At 44.5% G+C, this 26,581-nt stretch overlaps 1 protein-coding gene across 10 annotated transcripts in view; it reads left to right on the top strand.

The window, feature by feature from the left end:
- Window positions 1–26,581, top strand: part of SLC44A3 (solute carrier family 44 member 3) — an 83,284-nt gene that overhangs the window by 12,514 nt on the left and 44,189 nt on the right. For all 10 annotated transcript variants that reach the window (XM_044944662.1, XM_006057560.3, XM_006057559.3 and 7 more), the window contains 4 exons: window positions 11,716–11,876; window positions 13,710–13,799; window positions 15,623–15,747; window positions 19,538–19,724. In XM_044944662.1, the coding sequence (XP_044800597.1) occupies window positions 11,716–11,876; window positions 13,710–13,799; window positions 15,623–15,747; window positions 19,538–19,724 (563 nt within the window). The remainder of the gene's footprint in view (window positions 1–11,715; window positions 11,877–13,709; window positions 13,800–15,622; window positions 15,748–19,537; window positions 19,725–26,581) is intronic.

The raw sequence follows: 26,581 nt of genomic DNA, 5'->3' as shown, positions 1-26,581 counted from the left end.
ATAGTACATGCATTCATTAATTTGCATTGAAGTATGGTTGATTTACAGTATTGTGTTAGTTTTGGGTGTATAGCATAGTGATTCATTTTTTTTTTTTTCTGATTATAGCTTATTACAAAATATTGAAAATAATGACCTGTATAATATAGTAAATTCTTGTTGCTTATCTGTTTTATGTGGAGTAGTTTTTATCTGTTAACCCCATACTCCCTCCCTCTTCCCTTTGGTAGTCACACGTTTGTTTTCTATGTCTGTGCGTCTGTTTCTGTTGTGTATATAGATTCACCTGCATTACTTTTTAGATTCTGCATTATAAATGATATAATATTTGTTTTTATCTGCCTGGCTTACTTTACTAAATATAATGTTCTCTGAGTCTCTCCATGTTGCTGCAAATGGGAATATTTCATTCTTTCTCATGATAGAATAATATTCCATTATATGCATATACAACATTATCCATTCATCTATTGATGGACATGGGTTGCTTCCATGACTTGGTTATTATAAATAGTGCTGCTATGAACATTGAAGTGCCTCTGTCTTTTCAAATTAGAGTTTTCATTTTTTTATGGCATGTACCCAGGAGTGGTATTGCTGGATCATATGATAGCACTGTTTCTAGTTTTTTAAAGGAATCTCCATACTGTGTTCTCTAGTGGCTGCACCAATTTATATTTCCACCAGTGGTTTACAAAGTGGTGTAAAAGGAACTTAAGTGCTCCCCTATTGGGTGTATATATATCAATGAGTATAATATCCTCTTCTTGTATTGATCCCCTTTTCATCATTTAATGCTCTTCTTTATCTTCCTTTATGACCTTTGTTTTACCTCTTCTTTCTTCTTGTTTTCATTTGCATTAAATTTTTCCATACCCTCACTTTCAGTATGTGTGTGCCTTTTGCCCTGAAGTGAACCTCTTGTAGGCAGCATATTATAGATTCTTGTTTCTTTTATCCAATCTACCATGCTGTGTCTTTTGTTTGGAGCCTTTGGCCCATTGACATTTAAAGTAATAATTGATAAGTATGTACTTACTGCCATTTTTAACAATCTTTTTCAAGTTCCTTTAATTTTATGTTTATTATTTTTAAATATTTACTTATTTTTTTGGCTGTACTGGGTCCTAGTTGTAGAATGCAGAATCTTTGAACTTTGTTGCAGCATATGCCAAAGAATGCTCAAACTACCGCACAATTGCACTCATCTCACACGCTAGTAAAGTAATGCTCAAAATTCTCCAAGCCAGGCTTCAGCAATATGTGAACCGTGAACTTCCTGATGTTCAAGCTGGTTTTAGAAAAGGCAGAGGAACCAGAGATCAAATTGCCAACATTTTCTGGATCATGGAAAAAGCAAGAGAGTTCCAGAAAAGCATCTATTTCTGCTTTATTGACTATGCCAAAGCCTTTGACTGTGTGGATCACAATAAACTGTGGGAAATTCTCAAAGAGATGGGAATACCAGACCACCTGATCTGCCTTTTGAGAAATTTGTATGCAGGTCAGGAAGCAACAGTTAGAACTGGGCATGGAACAACAGACTGGTTCCAAATAGGAAAAGGAGTTCGTCAAGGCTGTATATTGTTACCCTGTTTATTTAACTTATATGCAGAGTACATCATGAGAAACGCTGGACTGGAAGAAACACAAGCTGGAATGAAGATTGCCGGGAGAAATATCAATCACCTCAGATATGCAGATGACACCACCCTTATGGCAGAAAGTGAAGAGGAACTAAAAAGCCTCTTGATGAAAGTGCAAGTGGAGAGTGAAAAAGTTGGCTTAAAGCTCAACATTCAGAAAACTAAGATCATGGCATCCAGTCCCATCACTTCATGGGAAATAGATGGGGAAACAGCGGAAACAGTGTCAGACTATTTTTTGGGGCTCCAAAATCACTACAGACAGTGACTGCAGCCATGAAATTAAAAGATGCTTACTCCTTGGAAGAAAAGTTATGACCAACCTAGATAGCATATTCAAAAGCAGAGACATTACTTTGCCAACAAAGGTCTGTCTAGTCAAGGCTATGGTTTTTCCAGTGGTCATGTATGGATGTGAGAGTTGGACTCTGAAGAAAGATGAGCAATGAAGAATTGATGCTCTTGAACTGTGGTGTTGGAGAAGACTCTTGAGAGTCCCTTGGACTGCAAGGAGATCCAGCCACTCCATTCTGAAGGAGGTCAGCCCTGGGATTTCTTTGGAAGGAATGATGCTCAAGCTGAAACTCCAGTACTTTGGCCACCTCATGTGAAGAGTTGACTCATTGGAAAAGACTCTGATGCTGGGAGGGATTGGGGGCAGGAGGAGAAGGGGACGACAGAGGATGAGATGGCTGGATGGCATCACTGACCCGATGGATGGTGAGTCTGAGTGAACTCCGGGAGTTAGTGATGGACAGGGAGGCCTGGCGTGCTGTGATTCATGGGGTCGCAAAGAGTCGGACACGACTAAGTGACTGATCTGATCTGATGGGATCTTTTAGTTTCAGCATGTGAAATCTAGTTCCCTGACCAGGGATCGAACCCAGGCCCCCTGCATTGGGAGTGCAGTCTTAGCCATTGGACCAACAGGGAAGTTCCCTTACTGCCATTTTAATCTTTGTTTTCTAGTTGTTTTGTAGTTCCTCTTTGCTTATTTCTTCTTTTTATTTTTCCTTTTGTGATTTGATGAATCTTTGTTGTAATATGTTTGAGTTCCTTTCCTTTTGTTTTTTTGTGAATATAGTCTATATTTTTGATTTATGGTTGCCATGAAGTTCAAGCATATTAACTCACAACTGTATCTACTCGTTTTAAACTAGCAATCATTTAAGGTCAAACACATTGTAAAAGATTTACATTTTTATACTCCTTTCCCTCTCATTTTGTTTTCTTGATGTTGTATTTTGTATCTTCATGTTTATCGTTGTACTATTTGTGCTTTGCTTAGTCATTTAGTTGTATCCGACTCTTTGCAACCCCATGAACTGTAGCATGCCAGTCTGCTCTATCCATGGGATTCTCCAGGCAAGAATATTGGAGTGGGTTGCCATGCCCTCCTCTAGAGGATCTTCCCAACCCAGGAATCGAACCAAGGTCTCCTGCATTGCAGGCAGATTCTTTATCAGTTAAGCTACCAGGGAAGCCCTCTTTTACTACTTAATGTAGTTATAATTTTTTTTTTTTACAATTTTTTAATTGTTGTTTAGTCTATGTACTGGCTATGTATAAGTCTATGTATTGAAGTGATCTTCAATCCTTTTATGATTTGCCTTTCCTATTATAATTTTTCCCTTTCCTATAGATTCTTGCTACCTTTCTGTTAAGAGAAGACTCTTCAATATTTCTTTCAGGGTAGGTTTAATATTGCTGAATTCTTTTTGCTTTTGCCTGTCTGGGAAATTCTTTATCTCTCCTTCTAAGTGATAATCATGTTGGATAGAGCATCCTAGGTTGCAGGTTTTTCCCTTTTAGGACTTTGAATTTATCTTGCCACTCCCTTCTGGCCTGCCAAGTTTCTGTAGAGAAATCAACTGATAGCTTAAAGGAGATTCCCTTGTAACTGACTCTGTTTTTCTCTCACTACCTTTGGAATCCTCTTTATCTTTAACATTTGCCATCTTAATTATGAGATGTCTTGGTGTGAATATGCATAGGTTCTTATTGTTTGGGACCCTCTGGGCTTCCTATACCTGAATATATGTTTGGGAATTTTTCAGCCATAATTTCTTCAAATACATTTTCAACAACCCACCACCTTCTCCTTCTGGAATGTCTATTTTGTGTAGGTTGGCACATTTCACATTATCCCATAGGTATTGTATGTTGCTTTCATTTGTTTTCATTTGTATGTCCACCTGCTGTTCTAACTGGATGATTGCCATCATGCTATCTTCCAGATCACTTGTTCATTCTTCTATAACATTTATTCTGCTATTAATTACCTCTAGGTTGGTTTTCATCTTGGCAGTTGAATTGTCCTTTTTTGATCAGTTCATCTTTATAGTTTCTAGTTCCTTGTTACAATGATCTCTGTTTCTGTCAATAATCTTTCTTAATTCAGTTAGCATTTTTATTGCCACCTTTTTGAACTTGGGGTCTAGTGGATTAGAAAGGCCTGTTTCATTATTCATTATTTGTTCTTTGGGGGGATTTCTCTTGTTCATTTAATTGGGAATAGTTCCTCTGCCTTTTTATTCTATTTAACTTTCTTTTTCTTTATAAATTTAGGAGAAGCAATTATCTACTATGGTCTTGAAGAGAAGTTTTTATGTGGGGGCATCCCTGTGTAGCCTCTGCATGTCCAATGTCTTTGGTGTAAGTTGCTGGTTTCCATATGGCTGCCAGCCAGGTCTTTCCTCAGAGTTTGCTGGTCATTTTGCCCTTCATGGGGAGGGTTGTTTCTAGAACCTGTGCAGGATATGAGGTGGGGCTTCCCTTTTGCTCCGTGGCTGTTGTCACTCTGTTAGGAGCAGTGTCAGCTCCTCAGTTGTTGAATTAGAAACCCTAAAGGTCAGGATCAGTGAGGCTTTATTGCCCTTGAGTGTGTGCCCCTGCCCCTATGGAGGTGATTGCTGAAGCAATGAGGCCTCTGTGGTCACAAAGGACCTATGGGCCCCATGGCTCTGCTTGGAAGCAGCCAAAGATCACATCCCTTTCTCTGTTGTGTTGGTCCCAGATCTAAGGCAAGGCTGTGGCGTGGAGTGGGCTGGGGCTAGGGGTCGGATGTTGTGGCTGCGCAAGTTTATGTGGCTGTGCCCCCCCGCCAGGATCTATGCTGCCTCTGTGCCAGTCTTCTCCAGGACCTGTCTGCCCCAGATCCAGGGCGAGGCTGTGGTGTGATGTGGGCAAAGCTGAGGAGCTCTCACTGGGAGAGGACTTGCTACTTCTGAATGCACTGACAATGGCCATCGCTGCCCCACCCGGACCACATTCCAGGGCCCTCTGGACTGTTTCTGTGTAGCTAGATGAGTCCCAGGGCCTGTCTGCCCAGCCCTTGGCCTCTGTGTACTTTTGTGGCACCTCCCTGTGCTCACCCTGCCAATGGCCAATGTGGTTGCACTCGCCCCATGCATGACTAGACAGTATCCTGCATGGCTTCACCTGGATCACACCCCAGGTACCCTGGTCTCTTTCTGCATAGTTGAACTGAATCTGTGCCCTGATCTCGCACCAGGCTGTGGTTTGGAGTGAGCAAGGCCGGGGTGTTTGCCCCTTCTGATTGAGTGCAGCGAGGTGGCAGCCACCAGTGCATGGCTCTCTCCACCCTGATTGTCAGCAAGCCAGCATGCACACACTCTGTGCAAGTGGAATCTAGGCTTCTCTAGTCCTTCTGTCTGTCTCTGCAGATTTTCTAGCAGTCAAGGGGGCTAGTCTCCTCCACACAGGAGTCCAGGATGTTGATGCCCAGATTGTGGCTTGACAGCTTGCTTTTCAGGGGCACAGGTCCCAATGCGATGCCTTTTTGTCCCAGCCAGTTACATGGAACCACTTTTTCTTGCAGGTTTGGTTGTATAGGAGTTCTGCTGATTTCCAGTTAGTTTTCTAAGAGAATTGTTCCACATGTAGATGTACTTTTGATGTGTTTGTGGGGGTGGGATGTGTTCCACATTCTCTTGATCCCTCTCCCTACTTCTCACAGGGGACTAGCTAGCCATTTTGAAGCTACATATTATGGCTGATTATAAGAGGGCCTAGGATCAGTGATTCTCCAGTAGCAATAAACATACCCAATGTCCAGAGCTTGGTTTCTAAGTACTGTTCTCCAAAGGGTCTGATTTTAGGGCTTGAATGAGGGAAATACCGGATAAGCCTGGCATCATCTTGTCAAATTAGAAAGTAAGGAAGTGCTTAAGAGGAAAAAAAGGGATTGGCCATGTCAAAAGGACACAGGGGCCAACCTGAAATACCTGCCAGTGGACAAAGATGGAACAATTTGAGCAACTGACTAACAATCATACTGGATTATAACCCAAAGAATATATATCCATGAGTCCATACTTACATAAATAAGAGACTAAGTAATAAAGGGGAGGAAAGGGATAAATATTTACAGAGGGATCTCTGATAATGTGTGTTGATATTCATTCTCCAGGATGTGGAAGTTAATTTCCTTCCTCTGGAGAGCAGGCTGGACTTAGTGACTCACTTTTAAGAACAGAGTGTAGAAAGAGAAAAAATACTTACATTCCAGTGGAGAAATCTGGCAGGGCCCAACCACCTTAACCGAGTGATCATGGTCAAATTCAGCAGTGAAGTCAGGCTGCTGCCATGTCCCGGATGTAGTCCTCTGAGAGCACCTACCCTCTGTGGCGTTCTTCTCCTAAACCCATTCAATTCAGTCACTCAGTCGTGTCTGACTCTGCGACCACATGGACTGCAGTGCACCAGGCCTCCCCATCCATCACCAACTCCCAGAGTTTACTCAAACTCATGTCCATTGAGTTGGTGATGCCATCCAACCATCTCATCCTCTGTCATCCCCTTCTCCTCCCGCATTCAATCTTGCCCAGCATCAGGGTCTTTTCCAGTGAGTCAGCTCTTCACATCAGATGGCCAAAGTATTGGAGTTTCAGCTTCAGCATCAGTCCTTCCAATGAATATTCAAGACTGATTTACTTTAGCATAGACTGGTTGGATCTCCTTACAGTCCAAGGGACTCTCAAGAGTCTTCTCCAACACCACAGTTCAAAAATATCAATTCTTTGGCACTCAGCTTTCTTTATAGTCCAACTCTCTCATCCATACATGACCACTGGAAAAACCATAGCTTTGACTAGATGGACCTTTGTTGGCAAGGTAATGTCTCTGCTTTCTAATATGCTGTCTAGGTTGGTCATAACTTTTCTTCCAAGGAGTAAGTGTCTTTTAATTTCATGGCTGCAGTCACCATCTACAGTGATTTTGGAGCCCCCCAAAATAAAGTCAGCCACTGTTTCCATTGTTTCCCCATCTATTTCCCATAAAGTGACGGGACCAGATGCCATGATCTTCGTTTTCTGAATGTTGATCTTTAAGCCAACTTTTTCACTCTCCCCTTTCACTTTCATCAAGAGGCTCTTTAGTTCTTCTTTGCTTTCTGCCATAAGGGTGGTGTCATCTGCATATCTGAGGTTATTGATATTTCTCCGGGCAGTCTTGATTCCAGCTTGTGCTTCCTCCAGCCCATTATTTCTCATGATGTACTCTGCATATAAGTTAAATAAGCATGGTGACAATATACAGCCTGACATACTCCTGTCCCAATTTGAAACCAGTCTGTTGTTCCATGTCCAGTTCTGACTGTTGCTTCCTGACCTGCATATACGTTTCTCAAGAGGCAGGTCAGATGGTCTGGTATTCCCATCTCTTTCAGAATTTCCCACAGTTTGTTGTGATCCACACAGTCAAAGGCTTTGGCATAGTCAATAAAGCAGAAATAGATGTTTTTCTGGAACTTTTCTTGCTTTTTCGATGATCCAACGGATGTCGGCAATTTCATCTCTGGTTCCTCTGCCTTTTCTATAACCAGTTTGAACATCTGGAAGTTCATGGTTCACGTACTGTTGAAGCCTGGCTTGGAGAATTTTGAGTGTTACTTTACTAGCGTGTGAGACAAGTGCAATTGTATGGTAGTTTGAGCATTCTTTGGCATTGCTTTTCTTTGGGATTGGAATGAAAACTGACCTTTTCCAGTCCTGTGGCCACTGCTGAGTTTTCCAAATTTGCTGGCATATTGAGTGCAGCACTTTCACAGCATCATCTTTCAGGATTTGAAATAGCTCAATTGGAATTCCATCACTTCCACTAGCTTTCTTCGTAGTGATGCTTTCTAAGGCCCCCTTGACTTCACATTCCAGGATACCTGGCTCTAGGTGAGTGATCACACCATCGTGATTATCTGGGTTGTGAAGATCTTTTTTGTACAGTTCTTCTGTGTATTCTTGCTTCCTCTTCTTAATGTCTTCTGCTTCTGTTAGGTCCATACCATTTCTGTCCTTTATTGAACCCATCTTTGCATGAAATGTTCCCTTGGTATCTCTAATTTTCTTGAAGAGATCTCTAGTCTTTCCCATTTTATTGTTTTCCTCTATTTCTTTGCACTGATCACTGAGAAAGGCTTTCTTCTCTCTTCTTGCTATTCTTTGGAACTCTGCATTCAAATAGGTGTATCTTTCCTTTTCTCCTTTGCTTTTCACTTCTCTTCTTTTCACAGCTATTTGTAAGACCTCCTCAGACAGCCATTTTGCTTTTTTGCATTTTTTTCCCCTGGGGATGGTCTTAATCCCTGTCTCCTGTACAATGTCAGGAACCTCCATCCATAGTTCATCAGGTACTCTATCAGATCTAGTCCCTTAAATCTATTTCTCATTTCCACTGTATAATCATAAGGGATTTGATTTAGGTCATACCTGAATGGTCTAGTGGTTTTCCCTACTTTCTTCAATTTAAGTCTGAATTTGACAATAAGGAGTTCATGATCTGAGCCACAGTCAGCTCCCGGTCTTGTTTTTACTGACTGTATAGAGCTTCTCCATCTTTGACTGCAAAGAATATAATCAATCTAATTTTGGGGTTGACCATCTGATGATGACCATGTGTAGAGTCTTCTCTTGTGTTGTTGAAAAGAGGGAGTTTGCTATGACCAGTGTGTTCTCTTGAAAAAACTATTAGCCTTTGCCCTGCTTCATTCTGTACTCCAAGGCCAAATTTGCCAGTTACTCCAGGTGTTTCTTGACTTCCTACTTTTGCATTCCAGTCCCCTATAATGAACAGGACATATTTTTTGGGTGTTAGTTCTAGAAGGTCTTGTGGTCTTCATAGAACCGTTCAGCTTCTTCAGCATTACTGGTCAGTAATGCTTGGATTACCGTGATATTGAATGGTTTGCCTTGTAAATGAACAGAGATCATTCTGTTGTTTTTGAGATTGCATCTAATTACTGCGTTTCAGACTCTCTTGTTGACTATGATGGCTACTCCATTTCTTCTAAGGGATTCTTGCCCACAATAGTAGATATAATGGTCATCTGAGTTAAATTCACCCATTCCAGTCCATTTTAGTACGCTGATTCCTAACATATCAATATTCACTCTTCCCATCTCTTAATTGACCACTTCCAATTTGCCTTGATTCATGGACCTGACATTCCAGGTTCCTATGCAATATTGCTCTTTACAGCATCGGACCTTGCTTCCATCACCAGTCGCATCCACAGCTGGGTGTTGTTTTTGCTTTGGCTCCATCCCTTCATTCTTTCTGGAGTTATTTCTCCACTGATCTCCTGTAGCATATTGGGCCCCTACTGACCTGGGGAGTTCCTCTGTCAGTGTCCTGTGTTTTTGCCTTTTCATACTGTTCATGGGGTTCTCAAGGCAAGAATACTGAAGTGGTTTGCCATTCTCTTCTCCAGTGAATCACATTTTGTCAGAACTCTCCACCATGACCCATCCATCTTGGGTGGCCCTACACAGCGTGGCTCATGGTTTCATTGAGTTAGACAAGGCTGTGGTCCATGTGATTAGATTGGTTGGTTTTCTGTGATTGTGGTTTTCAGTCTGTCTGCCCTCTGATGGAGAAGGATAAGAGGCTTATGGAAGCTTCCTGATGGGAGAGGCTGACTGAGGGGGAAACTGGGTCTTATTCTGATGGGCAAGGCCATGTTCAGTAAATCTTTAATCCAATTTTCTGTTGATGGATGGAGCTGTGTTCCTCCCTGCTATTTACCTAGGGCCCAACTATGGTGAAGGTAATGAAGATAATGGCGACCTCCTTCAAAAGATCCCACGCATGTACTGCTACACTCAGTGACCCCAACCCTGCAGGAGGCCACGACCCTAAACCTGTAACTGCAGTCTAATCATGAGAGAACATGAGGGTCATTCTTCAGCTTGCAGGACATTTATAAAATACCTGACCATGAATCTTCAAAAGTGTCAGGGTAATGACAAATAGGGAAAAACTAAGAAATTGTCCCAGACCAAGGGAGACACAACAAATAAATGCAGTGTGGTATGCTGGAACAGAAAAAGTAATTGATGGAAAATGGCGATTTCCAAATAAAGGCTGTGGTTTAGTAAATAATGTAGTACCAGTGTTGATTTCTTAATTTTCACAAATGTACTGTGGTAATGTCAGATGTTAACACAAGGTGGAGGTGAGGGAAGGTATGTGGGAACTCTCTGTACCTTTTTTGTGATTTTTCAGTAATGCTAAAGATATTCCAGAATGAAAGTTTCTATTTTAAAATGCTTTACTGTTCTCCAGCTTCGAACACTCTTATAATGTGTTGTTATTGTTTAGTCACTGAGTCGTGTCCAACTCTTTTGCGACCCCATGGACTGTAGCTTGCCAGGCTCCACTGACCATGGAATTCTTCAGCCAAGAATACTGGAGTTGGTTGCCATTTCCTTCTCCAGGAGATTTTCCTGACCCAGGGATCGAACCTGAGTCCCCTGCCTTAGCAGGCAGATTCTTTACCACTGAGCCACCAGGAAAGCCCCTTTTAATGTGCAGGTGAAAGATTTATGAGAGTAAACAGTTTTTTTTCCTACCTCTTTTTTGAAAATCCCAGCTTGGTGGGGTCTGGTATCTCATTTAGGGATATAATTTTTACTATTTTTGACACTGAGCAGCAGACTGCTATTTAAATTTCCTGTTACATTCATATATGCTAACAAATATCTCTTTGGTGATATACAAGAAACTAAAACCTAATGGCCTGTGGACAAATGCACTTCAGTGGCTCAAGGAGAAGAAAGAGCAATTTCTTACAATTTATTCTGATGTACTTTTGGAATCTGAGCCATGTGAATGTATCACATCTGTAAAATTTTTAATTAAAAAAAATGGCTTGGTTGTATTACTCTTGAATCAATATTTGATGACTCAGGAACTGTTTCTCTACTGTTGTGCCTCCTGAGAAAGAGCCTTCTGTATGTTCTATGTTGAGATTCATTGGGTGTTTCAAAGCCATTTTTCCTTAATGATGCTGTAATGTCATTTGCATTTGGGTTCCCCTTGCTTCATCTTCACACATTTCACAAAATATTTGGTAACTGCCTAATACTTTAGCAATTTGTCAGATAATTAGGCACTTTATGGGTTGGGATTATTTCCACTCTTTGGGGCCCACAGAAGGAAAGAAGAGCAGGATGCTGTGAAGGTATTTGTGGGTACATTAAATTCATTAGGAGGAACATTCCTGGGCATTTTTCCATTTCAGGAAGGGTTCCAAAAGAGATCAGCTTTCTCATCTACCTAAGACAGGTACCAACCACAGTTTCACTCATACGTTTATCACTCATTTCTAAAGCACTCATTCTGTTCATAACAAAACTCTGAAGCTTTATATGTCTTCATAAAAAGGATAGAAATAAAGCTTGTGGTTTCATTAGTACACCTTCTGACTGAGCCAGTCTTTAGCTGTAAAAGTTCCCTAAAGAAACGTGATTCTTGCTTTGGAGTTGGTGGTGGTTATCCAGGAAGGTCCAAGATATGAGACTCAGAAATGTCACTCCCGGAGTCCAGGTTTTGGGTGTCTGGGGGTCCCTGTAATCAGGCATTAGCTAAACACTGTGGCAGCACAGATGCTTGGCTTCATAAGGTGCACGTCGCAAACAGGACTTGAGCCTTCTTTTTATTACTTTAGATCTTATACATTTTGGTTGCTGAGAATTTTAAATAAGTATCTTTTTTAAGATAAATGAAATCAACATCTTTGCCACTTAGTCTATCTTTTTTTTTTTTTTAGCAAGTCTTTTCCCTTGTTTAATCGATGCATCCCTCAAACTCCTGAGTGTTACTCTCTTTTTGCATCTGTTCTGATCAATGATGTGGACTCCCTCCATCGAATTCTAAGTGGAATAATGTCAGGAAGAGACACAGTCCTCGGCCTCTGTATCCTCGCCTTTGGTAATTTTTCATTAATTTTTCTTCAGTGACTATTTATACCAAAATTTCTAGCACTTATGTGTGCTGTACGATGAAAATTAGCCTCTTGACCTAAATGTTGAAACTTCATATCTTTTCTTTGTAGATATTGTCAGTGTTTCAAGTTCAAGTGGGGGGAGGGGGGAGTAAGACTGGGAAAAGGCCAGCTGATCCTGCCTAGAGGCCTCACTAGGTGGAGGTTGCCTTAGACATTGACGATGTTCCAGGGTCTGCTCCTCAGCTCTGCCTGAGGATGGATGTGCAGAGCACATTGCCACTTTGTGAACTGGCCATGGAAAGTGCCAGAAATGCATGTCCAGCAAGTGTGGACATTCTGTAGCGCCTCTTCCTACAGGCAAGCCAGGTCAGAGCCTACTGAGTAGGGGCAGGAGGTGTGTCCATCGTGTTAGCGCCAGAGGGCACTGAGCCGGTGGACCCAGCTCCTCCTGGGAACAGGCAGGTCAAGGCTTTGCGCTGGATCCTGCCTTTTCCGGGTCTTTCTGGAAGCAGCCACTTCTCCACTCCTGATGGTTTAACTTCCCTTTTGCTATTTTAGCTTGATGAGTCCTTTTAGGAGTCAGCCTCTCTTTGAATGAGTTAATACTCTCTGTTGCTCTAGGCAATAGTAGTTAGTGGCCTGTTATTTACCCCTGTCATTTATAATGGCTGCCTCCCAACCTTGGAAGGTTGAAAGAAGCTCTTTGATCATCCATTAACATCATGTTTCCAGTTTATAAATTGAGGTTTCCATAATTTCATTACCCAAAGGTTACTAATTCCTGAATGCTTGGGGATGCTTAACTAGCCACCATTGTGTAACTTCCAGACTTCTTATGACCCACATGCGCCAGGCATTGTGCTTATTGTTAACTCTTTAAACCTCATCAGAATCCTGTCACCATTTGTATGAGAGGAAACTGAGGCCTAGAGAGGTCTGAGGCTTGACCAAGGTTACACATCTAGTGGAGGTGGCAGAGCTGGGACTCAGCCCAGATCTGTCTGATTTCAAACCCATGATCTTAATCACTACACTGAAATACCTATATGTACTCTTGAATTCTGGTTCAGAAAAAAGTAAAATAGTTATCTATAAATTCACTGAAGTTCCCTGGTGACTCTGATGGTAAAGAATCTGCCTGCAATACAGGAGACCCAGGTTTGATCCCTGGGTTGGAAGGATACTCTGGAGAAGTATTTTTGCCTAGGAAATCCCATGGACAGAGGAGCCTGGTGGGCTACTGTCCATAGGTCACAGAGTCAGACAGGACTGAGTGGCTAACACTTTCATTTTCAATAAGTTCATAGGCTTAAAAACCCCCAAAGTGGAAACAGATATGCAATTTTTTATACATATATCTTATCATATAATTATAATCTTAAATTTTTCATTTTTAAAGGCATTCATCTTTCATATTTAGTGAGGATATCTGAGAACACAAAATTAGAACTTTTAAGTTATGAAATCAAAAGAGTTAATTTTAATGAAAAAATTTTAGATGTTTCATTTGGACATAAAAGAAAAAAAAGTTTAGGATATTTGGGAATACTACATGCTTTGAAAACATTTTTATAATTCAAGAAGCATGCTAGCGCTTTCAGGACATGGCTTACTGTCACAGACTGAACTTGTACATGCTTCAGAGGGTGGCCTGGGTGTGGCTTGTTTTTCTGTTTGATAGATGTGCAAGATATTTCGAGACTGAAGAAGGTCCTCAGCTTTCACTCTTTCAGAAGGTTTAGTCATTCCAGCCCCATTGTCATCACCCTCATGCCTCGATTGTCGTTAGAATTTATATGTTTTGCTTAATTTTCTAGCCTTGTCTTTGGCCATGATGTTCACCTTCCGCTTCATCACCACCCTTCTGGTTCACATTTTCATTGCACTGATTGTTTTGGGATTGTTGTGTAAGTATTTCCACTTGATTGGTTTCTTCTTGATCAAATGAAAAACCTTTCCGTTAGATGTAGAACTTAAAAGCTGGCATTTTTGAGCTACATGGGATCTTAGAGAAGCTCTTGTCCATCCCCCTCATTATATATAAGAGGAAACACAGGCCTAAAGAGGACAGGGAGGACTACAGGACTGCTTCTGTCTCACTGCTAACAGCAAAGTTCCTGCCTGGCCTATCATCTCTTCTGTACTCTCAGATGAGCCAGCCCAGTGAGTGGTACTGGTTTTATCCATTAAAAGCCAATTCTAGTGCCTGTTGCTAAGTTGCTTCAGTCATGTCCGACTCTATGTGACCCCAGAGACGGCAGCCCACCAGGCTCCCCTGTCCCTGGGATTCTCCAGGCAAGAACACTAGAGTGGGTTGCCAGTGCCTGTTGGAAGCCCTTTAAAGAATTTTTTCTGAATTTTCATATCCCCCATTGGCACGTATGGGCCCATATTGCCCTGCAAAGGCTCAGGCCAGTTGGAAGAGACACAGCCCTTGAGCTGGGCAGGGTACCAGAGACATGTCCCATGCCCACTGTTTTCCTTTTCAGTGCTGGATCCTGGGTCCATCCAGTTGTTGTCAGGGAAGAAGATCTGAGGGACAGGGGCAGGCAGGAAGATCAAGGCAGCAGTATAGGATCCTGGTATAGGATATTTTCATTTTTAATAATTGGTATGACCAAATAAATACTTGGCATGACCATAGTGTTTCATCTTCTGAACAATCAGTTCTGTCCTCAGCACCTCCCAGCCCTGCAGCTCACAGGTGCCCGGCGTGCCCGTGCAGGAGGACATGCAGGACGGCTTGTGAGGGATGCCCTTCCCCACCTACGAGTGGTAAAGACGCCCTCCCTGAAGCCACTGTGGAGGTGGCGCAGGTGTCACCAGGTCCCTAAAGCAGAGCATTTGTGATGTTAGGACATCTGCCCAGTTTTGTAGGTGTCGAGCCAATATCCATATAGTCAAAGGTATGGTCATTCCAGTCGAGACGTGAGAGTTGAGCCATAAAGAAGGCTGAGTGCCAAAGAATGGATGCTTTTGAATTATGATGCTGGAGAAGACTCTTGAAAGTCCCTTGGACAGTAAGGAGATCAAATCAGTCAGTCCTAAAGGAAATTAACTCTGACTATTCTTTGTAAGGACTGATGCTGAAATTGAAACTCAATATTTTTGCCACCTGATGTGAAGAGCCAACTCATTGGGAGAAGACCCTAATGCTGGGAAAGATTGAAGGCAAAAGGAGAAGGGGGCAACAGAGGACGAGATGTTTAGATAGCATCACAGACTCAGTGAACATGAATTTGAGCAAACTCCTTTGAGATAGTGGAAGCCAGAGGAACCCGGCATGCTGCAGTTAATGGGGTCGCAAAGAGTTGGACATGACCTGGCAATGGAACAACAGCAAGACCGATATCCAGGCTCCTCTGGAGCTGTCACCTGCAGAGCTGGTTTGGAAATTTTAGCCTTTGGACTCGAATGTTCCTCTCACCATCCTGTCTGTACAGTTTGCTCCGTGCTCACACCCAGCCGCACCTGTGGGCTAGGCTCATAGGACACACCTGTGTTTTGGAGTCACCTTCCTACATCTCCCAGAGATCCACAGCCACCCTAGGCCTGGCAGCTCCTCGGTGGGCCACCGTGGCCCCGCCTAGCTGCTTCAGAGGGTTGGTCATTGCTTTTAAAGCCCAAGGGATTTGGGACCCACTGCCTGAGCAGGGCCACCCAGTGTCAGGGGACAGGGTGGTTACCTCATGGCATGTGTGCTGAGTTCCACTGCTGTTTTGCTTTCCAGTTGTCTGCGGTGTCTTATGGTGGCTGTACTATGACTATACCAATGACCTCAGCATAGAACTGGACACAGAAAGGGAAAATATGAAGTGTCTGCTGGGATTTGCTATTGCATCTACAGTAATCACGGTAAGAAGCACTCTTCCAGCAGTAGATCAGGTAGCCTGCCAGAACTCTGAAGTCCAAACAGCTGGCATTTTAACCCCAAACAATGAGCATTTGTTTTTCTTTCACTGCAGAAGCTGCGTAGGTAGTAATGTAGTGAGTGTACATACACATTTAGTGCCTTCACATTTCATTTGAGATACCTGTGTAGGAATGCACTGCAGCCTCAAAGAGTGAAAAAACAATCTTACCTCTTTCCAAGTCGTTTCCGCCATCTCAGCAGTTGATTTGTTACCCTTGCTGATCCGTCACCCTTGCTATAGCAGGACTGCTTTCACCCCCAGGCAGCTGTAGGGTGAACACTACCGTGTGGAGAGGGAGGCAGACTTGTAACAGTTCCTACTTCCTGGTTTGAGAAGAGCCCCCCTACTTCCTCCAGCCACTGGACACTTTGCTCCCAAAGGCGTGACAGCTCCCACTGCCCTTGAACACAGAGAGCCCTTTGTCTCCAAACCTGCTGACCACTAGGTTCATCTGGTTTGCAGGGAGCCTGCTGCCTCCCCGGTGAATTCCCTGGCTGAGAGCGGGCAAACGTAGAATATTGAGCCTGGAGATATAGGTTGTTGGGGGAGGATGGTTGGCAACTAAGAATCATTCAGGCCACTTCCTGGATGCTGATCGTGGTGCTGGCATCACAGGCCTGGACAGGCCCAGGGGTTGGCTTCAGGCGGCCCATGGGCATCCTTTAGTGTATTGCTTCCTACGCATTATGTCATGGAGGCATGATGAGGTCGGGTTTCACATGCCCATTAAATGTTTCAGCAACTCAGTTCTCATAAGAGCCTCAAACTCTCTCACCGACTCAGCTCTCTCCTTTAAGGAAATACTTGAGTTCTCACATCTGACACAGGCCTCACATTTTCTCTTCTCTAGGGAAGGAAATGGCAACCCACTCCAGTGTTCTTGCCAGGAGAATCCCAGGGACGGGGGAGCCTGGTGGGCTGCCGTCTATGGGGTCGCATAGAGTCAGACACGACTGAAGCGACTTAGCAGTAGCAGCAGCAGGGAGGTGTCAGGTTTGTGTTCCTCACATGAACTGCATCTCAGGGAGCAAGTATCTGATAAAGCAAAGCTCCTGGTTTGTCCTGGGTCCAGGCCCATGGCTGAGCCGGGGCCTGGGCAGGAGGCTGGAGAAGAAAGGGCTCCCACACCCCAGGCCAGGTGCTGGGCTGTTGGGCACAAGGGGCAGGGAGAAGCAGGGCTGGGAGCCAGGGGCGCTCACCTCCTTCCACTCCCCCCACAACCATTATCCTTCCCAGCCCTCCATAGGGCTCCCTTTGTCTTCACACACTGAACCATCAGTGGCCATCAGATGCCAGGTCAGGGGATTCTCTTCATTGAGTATAAGGATAGAGAAAGGGGAGGCTGCGAGAGGAGAGGGAGGAACCGCACCACAGCTCACACACCATTCATTGACACATGTGTCACTGCTACTTTGTTTCTGCCAGGTACCAGTTTCTGGTGAGCTTGTTCTAATAAGATCCCTAGGACTCTGTCACCATCACCATTTCTGAGCACCTGTTTTGCACAGGGCCCTGCCCTAGACAATGGAGCTGGCCAGAAAAAACACACAGCCAGCACACACCCCACCATAAGATGAACTACAAAGCCAGCAAGGCCATGACGTGATGCACAGGGCAAGATTCCCGCCGTGAGGGGAGCTGCCTGGGAATATCATTTCAGTGGTTTCAATATACCCAGTAGCAGCAAGAAGAAAAGGGGATGAATGGCATTGGCTGCCCACCTCAGGGTGTCAGCCTAGGGCCGCAGGCTGAGATGCAGCAGTTTGCAGCCTAGAGCCCAGAAAGGGGAGTAGAGGCTTGACCCCTGTGGTGACTCAGCTCTGCTGCCCACCCCACACCCCAGCACTGTCCCCAGTGGGTAACGCTGATCTCCCTGAGACTAGGGAATAACGGGATAGTTAACTCTTCAGTTCTGGTCAGTACCCTCGTGGTGTACTTTGAACATGAGGAGAGCCTTTTATACACACACACACATATTTAAGTTGAAAAGCACACACATATTAAATACACACATTTTAGCATTCCATTCAGGAGCTACCAGCCACTCAGGAGATCCAAGTTTATTTGCCTAAAGATTATATCATTTTGCTTCATTAAAATTTTTAGTAAAAAATGAAGTCCCTCTTCCTTGTTGATTGTGCTAGGCATTGAGGACACAGAAATGGAAATTCCTACTTAGCCTTCACAAGTCTCATGTCTCCTCCAGGCATCTCTCCCTGGGTCCTCAGGCCAGTCCCCACAGCTGGGTCACAGCTGGGCCCTTCAGGCCCCAGGAGCAGTTTTGCACATTTTATCCCTCTGTCCCTTGACTTCCCTCCACTTGACTATGAGATCCTCATGGGCAGCAACACCCGAGTCCAGTGGGAAGAGGAATGGCATCTTGGGCTCCGGGAGTGGTGTGCTGGGTCACATGGACAAGAGAGGAGCCTGTAGGATGTTCCCTTGTTAGGAAGGGACTGGACTGGGGAGGTCCTGATTTGCGGTGGTGATGATTTCAGTCTTTATCCAGGAGCTCTGGGGAAATGTCGAAGGATTCTGATCTGGGAGATGACATCCTTGACTGCACGTTTTATAAAGATCCCTTTAGCTTATGTTGGAGCAGGGATGAGGTCAGGAGTAGGGGGTTAAGCGAATTAAAAGCAGAAGGTAATGAGGAGGTTATTGGGGGTCTAGGAGAGAGAAGATGAGATTTGAGCTGTGGCATCAATGTGGGGATCGAGAGGAAAGAATAGACTGGGAGCTCTGCCAGCAAACTGAGATTGTGCTATGGCTGTTGCTTTGCCAGCCCTTGACAGTAAGGGATGGCCCTGCCCTCAAGAAGCTTGACGTCAAGTAACGTGCCACGCAGGCAAAAAACATCCACAGTAGAGGGTGCTGACTGCTACAGAAGGGGAGGAGGGAAGCCCGCAAGAGAGGAACCTAGCTTTTTCTTGGAGAGTGCCGAAAAATTAGGACTGCTGGAGTAGGGAATACGGGGGAAATAGATTTTTGGGTGAAGATGATGGAGTCAGTTCTGGACACATTGAGTTTGACACTGGAGGATGCCCACTGCCTGGTCAGTAACTGATGTGCTTACTCATCCATCATGTAGAGAAAGGTGAGGTTGGAGATTTTTGTTTTAAATTGACAGCATTGCATAGCTTGTAGGATCTTAGTTCCCTGATCAGGGATTGAACCTGTGCCCTCTGCAGTGGGGGCATGGAGTTCTAACCACTGGACAACCAGGGAACTCCCTGGAGGTTTTTATTTGAAAGTTTCAAGCATCTAAGAAGGATGCTATAACCACAAAAGAGCAGGAAGGACCACCCAAAAGATCCCAAGAAACAGCAACTGAAGAAGAAGAAGGAGACCCAAAGGAAAGAGCATTGTCCTTGTGGTCCCTTGCCCTTCTGCAGTCCTTCAGCATTCTCTGGCATGTGAGGTGCTGTTGGGAAAAAGAAATAGTTCCCTGATGCCCGAGAACCTTATTCTCTCTCTCTCTCTGACCAGACTGCAAGCTCCTTTAGGGCAGGGGCTCTATCTTGTCCACTGTTGTAGCAGCAGAATCTAGCATGAATATCAGCACATAGTAGATGCTCAATTAGTACTTAAGAACATGTCTATTCCATTATAATAAAAGTAGGAGGTGACTATGTTAAAAGAACTGTTTGCTGAGATGTCAGTAAAATATTAGGGTTTAAGTTTGTCTCAGTTCTTCATTATTTTGAATAATTTAACCCCTTTTTCACCAGGCAGTTCTACTCACCTTGATTTATGTCCTCAGAAAGAGGATCAAATTGACAGTTGAACTTCTCCAAGTCACCAATAAAGCCATCAGCAGCTCTCCCTTCCTGCTGTTCCAGCCGCTGTGGACGTTTGCCATCCTCATTTTCTTCTGGGTCCTCTGGGTGGCTGTGCTCCTGAGCCTGGGGACTGCAGGTAAGGGCCGTGGGGATGGGGTCCACGATGCTGGAGTCAGGCACAGACGCCCCAGCATTCTGGAACCACTGGCCTGTTTTTGTAGGGACCAGACTTCCCATGCAGCTCAAGGCCTCTGGTGGCAGCCGAGACGGTGTTTGGGGCTCTGTCATGGGGGGATGCAGGAAATTCTTTTCCCTCTACTGTATCAATATGTGAAAAAAAAAAAAAAAAAAAACCCCTTCTGAAATGTTGTTGCTGTCTCAGAAGAACCAGTTTAACGCGAGTGCACACAGACCTCTGCATTGCCTTACTCCTGAGAAGACAAGGCTCTTTCATTTGGGGGCAGCCGTGCACAGTTTAAAAATAAGAGGTTCTGTTACCAAGAAAAGATGAAAGAACAGAAATCATGAGACAGTTGGAAGTCTCAACTGGGGCAACATTGAACAATCAGGTTCTAGCTCATTTCCTCGACGCAGTCTTAGTCCTGGTCAGATAGGAAGGCAGTGGCCTCGGTGCCTGCAGGAAAGTGAACACTTGTTGAAAATTTCCTGAATTCTGAGCTCTGTACTAGGTGCTTCCTTGTGTTCTCTTCTTTAAGCATCGCAACCCCCTTTTTATGCCTGTGTTGTTATGTTCGAGTTATAGGCAAGAACATTGAGGTTCTAGTAAGTAATTTGCTGAAGGCCATCCAGCTAGCTGACACCAGCACTCTAGAACAGCTCTAGCTCTAGAACCTGAGCTCTTTCCACTGCCTCACAGGTCCCTGTGTCTCAGATACGGGGCTAGGAAATCAAACTAGGCCTCCTGAGCTTTGTCCGTTCAAGTCAAAGCAGTGTTGTGACCACAGAGACTGGCTGGCAGTTGCAGGCTACGCCCATAATGTGGTGTTTGCAGCCTGTGACTAGAGGGCAACATGGCAGGCTAGGGGCTGAAGCCAGAGCGGGCTGTGAGTGACGTGTGGCGGGGGTGGCAGGACATGACGCCCTGGGTGGTAGACTGGTGCTGAGCCCTCGTCCTCCAGAACTACAGGGACGAGGTGGGGCCTTGGGAAGCATGACTTGGGACCAGGGAGACACCTTCCTCCTCCAGCCTCCAGGGCACAGTTGCCCACTCTGCTGTCATTATGGGCTGTGAGTCTGGGTGGAGGGAATTGTCTCTGTGGTTTGGAGCAGGACACATTCTTTCGTTCTTTCTTTAATGCACAAATGTTAGGTGAGGGCTGTGGGGCAAGGTCCTGGCAAGGCACTGGGGAAGAGAGGTGGCCTCTGCCCACAGTGAGGATGGCAAAGGTAGAGGAACATCACCAGAGGAGAAATTGGGGAGCTGTGAGAGTACCACAGCGAGGCTCCAGCTGACTTTGTGAGACAGGGAAGGCGTCTCAGAGGATGGGCTGGAAATCACCAGATGATCAGAAAGTACAGAAAGAAGCAAAGGGCTTTAGTGGGGTCATGTCCAAGCATAGGAGAGAACCTGGTCATAGAGGACAGGCGAGAGCTGGTCCTGAGAGTTGGGGGCCCAGTCGGAGAGGAGCATGGCCCAAGGCCAGTTCTGGCAGGGGGTGACTTGATCTGCTAGCAGGGTGCCCCTCCAGTTCTTCTTAGGCCCCAGTTGGGTCCAAGGCCTGGGAAGCATTAAACAGCCTGGGCCCCAGGGCTGAGGGGAGGGGCGGGGACAGAGTGGGCTGCTCTGTAGGGTAGAAGGCAGCACGTTGGAAAGTTATGTATTAAAGCATGGCCATTTTGGAAGGAGATAAATGAGCAAAAGTGAGATGAATTGAAGAGCAGGAAGGACTTCCCTGGTGGTCTAGTGGCTGAGACTCTGCTCCCAAGGCAGGGGCCAGGGTTTAATCCCTAGTTGGGGAGCTAGACCCCACATGACCACGACTAAGAGCTTGTGTGCTGCAGTTACAAGATGCCACAACCAAGACCAGACCAAATAAATAAAGATAAATATGAAGGGCAAGAAAGGAAACTGGGTGCCCAGGACGTGCTGCAGGAATCTGTGAGCAGGTAGATACCAGGCTTCCAGGAGGCTGTCGTTGACAGAGCTCCCGCCTTCCCTCCTGCCCAGGGTTGGGCAGCATAGAAACCAGGCCACCTGCTTCTCCTTTCGACTCACCTGTGGGCCAGCGAGGAGCACAGAGGTCCCTTTGTCTTCAAAGGCCTTTTCATGCAGTGCCAGGATGACAAGCCCTAGGCCTGGGCGCGTCATCTGCTGCTGTTTGGATCCTCTGCAGATGCCCATGTGATAGAGAGGTGAGGGACGCCCGCACAGCACCTGTCTCATTTCACTTTCCCTCAGCAGATGCCCAGGTGGTGGGGGGTGGTGAGGGACGCCCTCGCAGCACCTGTCTCATCTCTCATCTCCTGTCTCCTCAGGCAGTCACAGAGCCCTCAGACTCTCTCTCCAGTCTCCGCCGAAGGTCCCCAATGTTGTGGTGGTGTCCTCAGTGGTACATACTATGAGATTTTTCTTGTGTCACATGACTGAATAATTAATACTTTATTGTGTAAAAAAGAAAAAATGCAGGAAAAGTGTACTTAGGTTGATAAGTTTTTGCCATTTTTTGATGAGCTGTTTCTCTAGTGACTGTTAAGTCCCTTAACTAGTTGACAAACTTGGGCTTGTTTGGGGATTCCTTCAGTGGAGCAGAAGAAATGACAGGCCCCCCAGAAATGACAGTAATTAGTCAGTTGGGACTTGTATGCCACCAGCAATGTGACAGTGATTACTAGAATCCAGTGGGAGAAGTAGCTGCAGGAACAGGGTAATAGTAGGTGCGGTTGGCAGGTTGGAAAGAGCCCAGATGACCTGATGACCCTCAGTGATCATTAGGTGGTCAGGAAGCCTCAGAGTTGGAACAGTAGAAGAAAGGGGCCTGTCTGGGCTGGGGGTCGCTTTCTCTCTCGGTGGTTCTACAGTCAGAAGAGATCTGTCCTCACAGGAAAGTGCTTAGCATGCTGAAAGGCAAAGGACTGCTTGGAAAGGAAGAAGCAGGGTCAGCGAGAGGGACTCCCGTCAAGGGACCTGGGATCTAGGCTGGCTTTGGCCTTCCTTGACTCTGTGTCTCTTTTAGACACAGTCTAAAAGAAAATTGTCCTCTTTTTAGATTATAAGAGATCTAAAAGATAATTGAAGTATTGAAGTGATTTCACAAAAGCTTCCTAGTAGCCCAGCCCTGTCCTAGGAACAGGGGGAAGAGGGGTAGCTCAGGAGAGATTTGAAACAGCTCCTGCTTTTCCAAAGTTTATGTCCCTGTGGGGAAGTGTGAAGAGAGACAGCCTCCATGAACATCTAGTTGTCTTTGCACATGCTGTGATCTTAGTCTAGAATCTTCTCCCCTTCCTAAGCCTCACCCCAACTTTCTGCCCATCACTGCTTGGAAAACGAGTCATTATTCAAGATTTGTTTTGAGTAATATATTTCTTGGAACTATCCCTGGTGGCTCAGACAGTAAAGAATCTGCCTGCAATGCAGGAGACCTGGGTTCAATACCTGGGTCAGAAAGATCCCCTGGAGAAGGAAATGGCAACCCACTGCAGTATTCTTGCCTGGATAATTCCATGGACAGAGAAGCCTGGTGGGCTACAGTCCATGGGGTTGCAAAGAGTCGGACATAACTGAGTGATTAATACTTTCACTTTCAATATATTTCTTGGAAACTCTTTTATAAATTGCCCAAGCATACTGAGCTATTTCTTCTATTTTTTTTCCCCTTACATTTTGTATATGCTTCATTCTTTCAAGAACTATTCATCGAATGCCTGTTGGGAACTAGAGATACAGCAGTGAACCAGATACAGGGAATGGGGAAAGGAGCATAAATGTGTTATGTCAGGCGATGACAAGGCCTCTAAACAATCACACAAGATAATGACTTGAGTGCTGTCCCCCCCTCAGGAGTATGAACATCTGGAGGGCAGGGACTGTGTCTTTTTCTTTCTGTCTCTAAGGTCTGTGCACAGCCCTTGAGTGAGTTCAGCGTGTGCTTAGTCAGGGAGTGAATTCACATCGATGTTGTATTGAATGTGATGTATACACAGAAAGACCTAGGTAAGCTCCAGGCATGATGGCCATGCGATTTTCTTCTCTTTTTCCCTGACCCCCGTGCTGTCAGAGCAGAAGCTGAGCCAGTGGGAGGCACAGGCAGGCTGGGTGTCAGCAGGACACCAAGCCAATTGGCTGGAAGAGGCCAAGTGCACAGAATGTGGTAGAACATCGGGCTGTTTTAAATTGGGCCTGCATCATTTGGGAGATTATCCCAATCAGCTGCACTGCCTTCCTTGAGAAACTGCCATTCACGCTAATCATTAGTAACATGTCAGTCTTTCAAACTGCTTTAAAACTTGCTTGTAATACCCAAATTTACAGCTAGCTGCATGATGCATTTCCTCCAGGTTATGACGATGATCTCTAGGAAGACTTCCTGAAAGTTGTCTCAAATCTCTTTGATTGGATGTATTATTTGAGGAAGATTGGTTCATTCATTCAAGCAGTCGTTCATTGAACAAGTATTTATTGAACATTTACTATATCAGATCCTGTTATAGATGCTGGAGATACAGCTTTTCTTCCAGTTTGAAGGCTACAGGGAGATAAGCATTAAATAAAATGAGTAAGTGAATTTTATAGTATATTCAAATTTGATAGGTGGTAAGGAAAAAAATAGAGCAGAGAAGAATAATAAATGCTTGTGTTGTACTGTGTGTGCTCAATCATGTCTGACTCTTTTGCAACCCCATGGACTGTAGCCTGCCAGGCTCCTTTGTCCATGGAATTTTCCAGGCAAAAATACTAGCGTGGGTTGCCATGTCCTACTCCAGAATAAATGCTTAAGGAGCCCCAATTAACCTGTTCTACTTTTTGCCATAACACTTATCAGATTAACTTATCATAACACTTTAAATCAGATTCGAGACAAGTTTACCTTCAAGCCCCTAAAGCTTAAACTTCAGGGTCTTTCATTTGCAAGGACTCTTGCAAGGTTCAGTACCTAACTACCTAACTTTGTATTCTTTGTCTTATCAAGGGACCCTCAAACTGTGTAAAATTCAGACATCTTAAATGTATTCTAGCATTTATTATATTTCCATAGTATATTTTTAAAACAAGAAATGCTTGAGGAGGGGGCTCCAATTTTTAATTTAATGATTGGGGAAGGCCTTATTGAGAAGATAATTGCGAGCAAAGATTTGAAGGAGGTGAGGGCAGAGCCCTGAGACTATGTCAAGGAAGGGGAAGTGTTCTAGGCAAAGGGACCAGCAAAGGCAGAGGCTCTGGGGACACAGTCAGGAGGGCCGCTCCCCAGAGTAGTGTGGTTGAGGGGGAGCATGGTTCAGGCCGGGGTCACAGGGAGCACAGGGTCAGATACTGGGCCTCGTGGGCCATTACAGAACTTTGTTTCTGAGACAGGAAGTCATTCCAGCATTTTAAGCAGCAGAGTGGCATGGTCTGACTCACATTTTCATGGCAGTGATTCAAGGAGGAGGTGTTAGTGACTTAGAACAGGGTTGTAATGGTGGAAATGCCGTGACATACAGGTTCTGTGTCTATTTTGAAGAATTTCCTAATATTACATAAAGGATGTGAAAGAGGAGTTGGGGATGACACTGAGGTTTTTTAGCTTGAGCAACTGGAAGATGAGATGGCCATCAGCTGAGACAGGACAGGACTTTGAGTGGAACATCTTCCAGGAAGAGCAAAAATTCATTTTTAATTGTGTTTATTGAAATATCTTTTAGACATCCAGGTGGACTTGTCCGGGCAGGGAGCTAATGGTTTGAGTCTGAAGTTTCTGGAGAGGCCCAGCTAGAGGTCTACATTTGGGAATTGGGGAATACATGAATAGTATTTAAAGCCATGAGATTTGAATGAGTGCAGACAGAAAAGAAATCCAAGGACTATGCTTTGGGGCATGTAAATGTTAAGAGGTCTTGGAGATGAGGAAGAAAAAGAAAAGGAAATTGAAAGGGAGCAACCAATGAGCAGGAGAATAATGTGCTGAACGGAACTGGGGTGAAATGTTGAATGTGTCATAAGCTGCTGATCAGATAAGAGCTAAGGATTGACCATTGAAGTTAACAGCATGGAAGTGAAACAGAGCCGTTTCAGAGCAGTGTGGGGGAGTGGATCACAATTAGAGCGGGTTTAAGAGAAAGAGAAAAAGAATTGGAAAGATTAAGAGACAACCTCGAGAAATTTGGCTGTGAAGAGGAACAGAGAAGTAGGAAGGAAGCTGGAGGAGTAAAGGGAGTTCAAAAGTAGGGGGTTTTAAGATAGGAAATTATTAAAAATGATTCAGTAAAGAAGAATATTTTAAGGAAGCAAGAAAGAGAGGGAAATTTTCTTAAGTGGTATCTTCAAGCAGATGAGAAAGGGGATCTAGTGCAGGGGCTCCCCTTAGAACCACGGACACTTTATCGTATTAAGGTGGGGTGTCCAGTTATGGACACATGCAGCTGAGGGGTAGAGATGGGGTAGATGCTCCCAGAGACTTTCCCATGGCTTCAGTTTTCTCAGAGAAACCAAAAATGAAGTCACTGACTGAGCATGAGGATAGGAAAAAAACTCTTAGACGATTGGAGGAGCGATTATAAACAGTCCAGAAGAAGGGGAGGCGAATAAACTAATGTAGCAGCATGTGAGTTCCTGATATTCACTCTGATTGTATCTTCTTTCTGATTTTTTTTGCTTGCCTTTTTTCATTTTTTTCCCTTAATAGCTGAGGTCCAGCATAAATCTAGAATGCTAAATAAATACTTCTTAACTTCACAACTGAAATCATATCTACTTATACCTCAATTATAGCTAAGCAACTGCTTGTTTAATCCTTATAACAGCTACACGTATGGCATTTAGAGCCACGAGACTGGTTG

Source organism: Bubalus bubalis, chromosome 6, assembly GCF_019923935.1.
Source record: "Bubalus bubalis isolate 160015118507 breed Murrah chromosome 6, NDDB_SH_1, whole genome shotgun sequence".
Classification (NCBI taxonomy): Eukaryota; Metazoa; Chordata; class Mammalia; order Artiodactyla; family Bovidae; genus Bubalus; species Bubalus bubalis.
The sequence above is the reverse complement of the archived record's forward strand: the minus strand, read 5'-3'. Positions and strand labels throughout refer to the sequence as shown.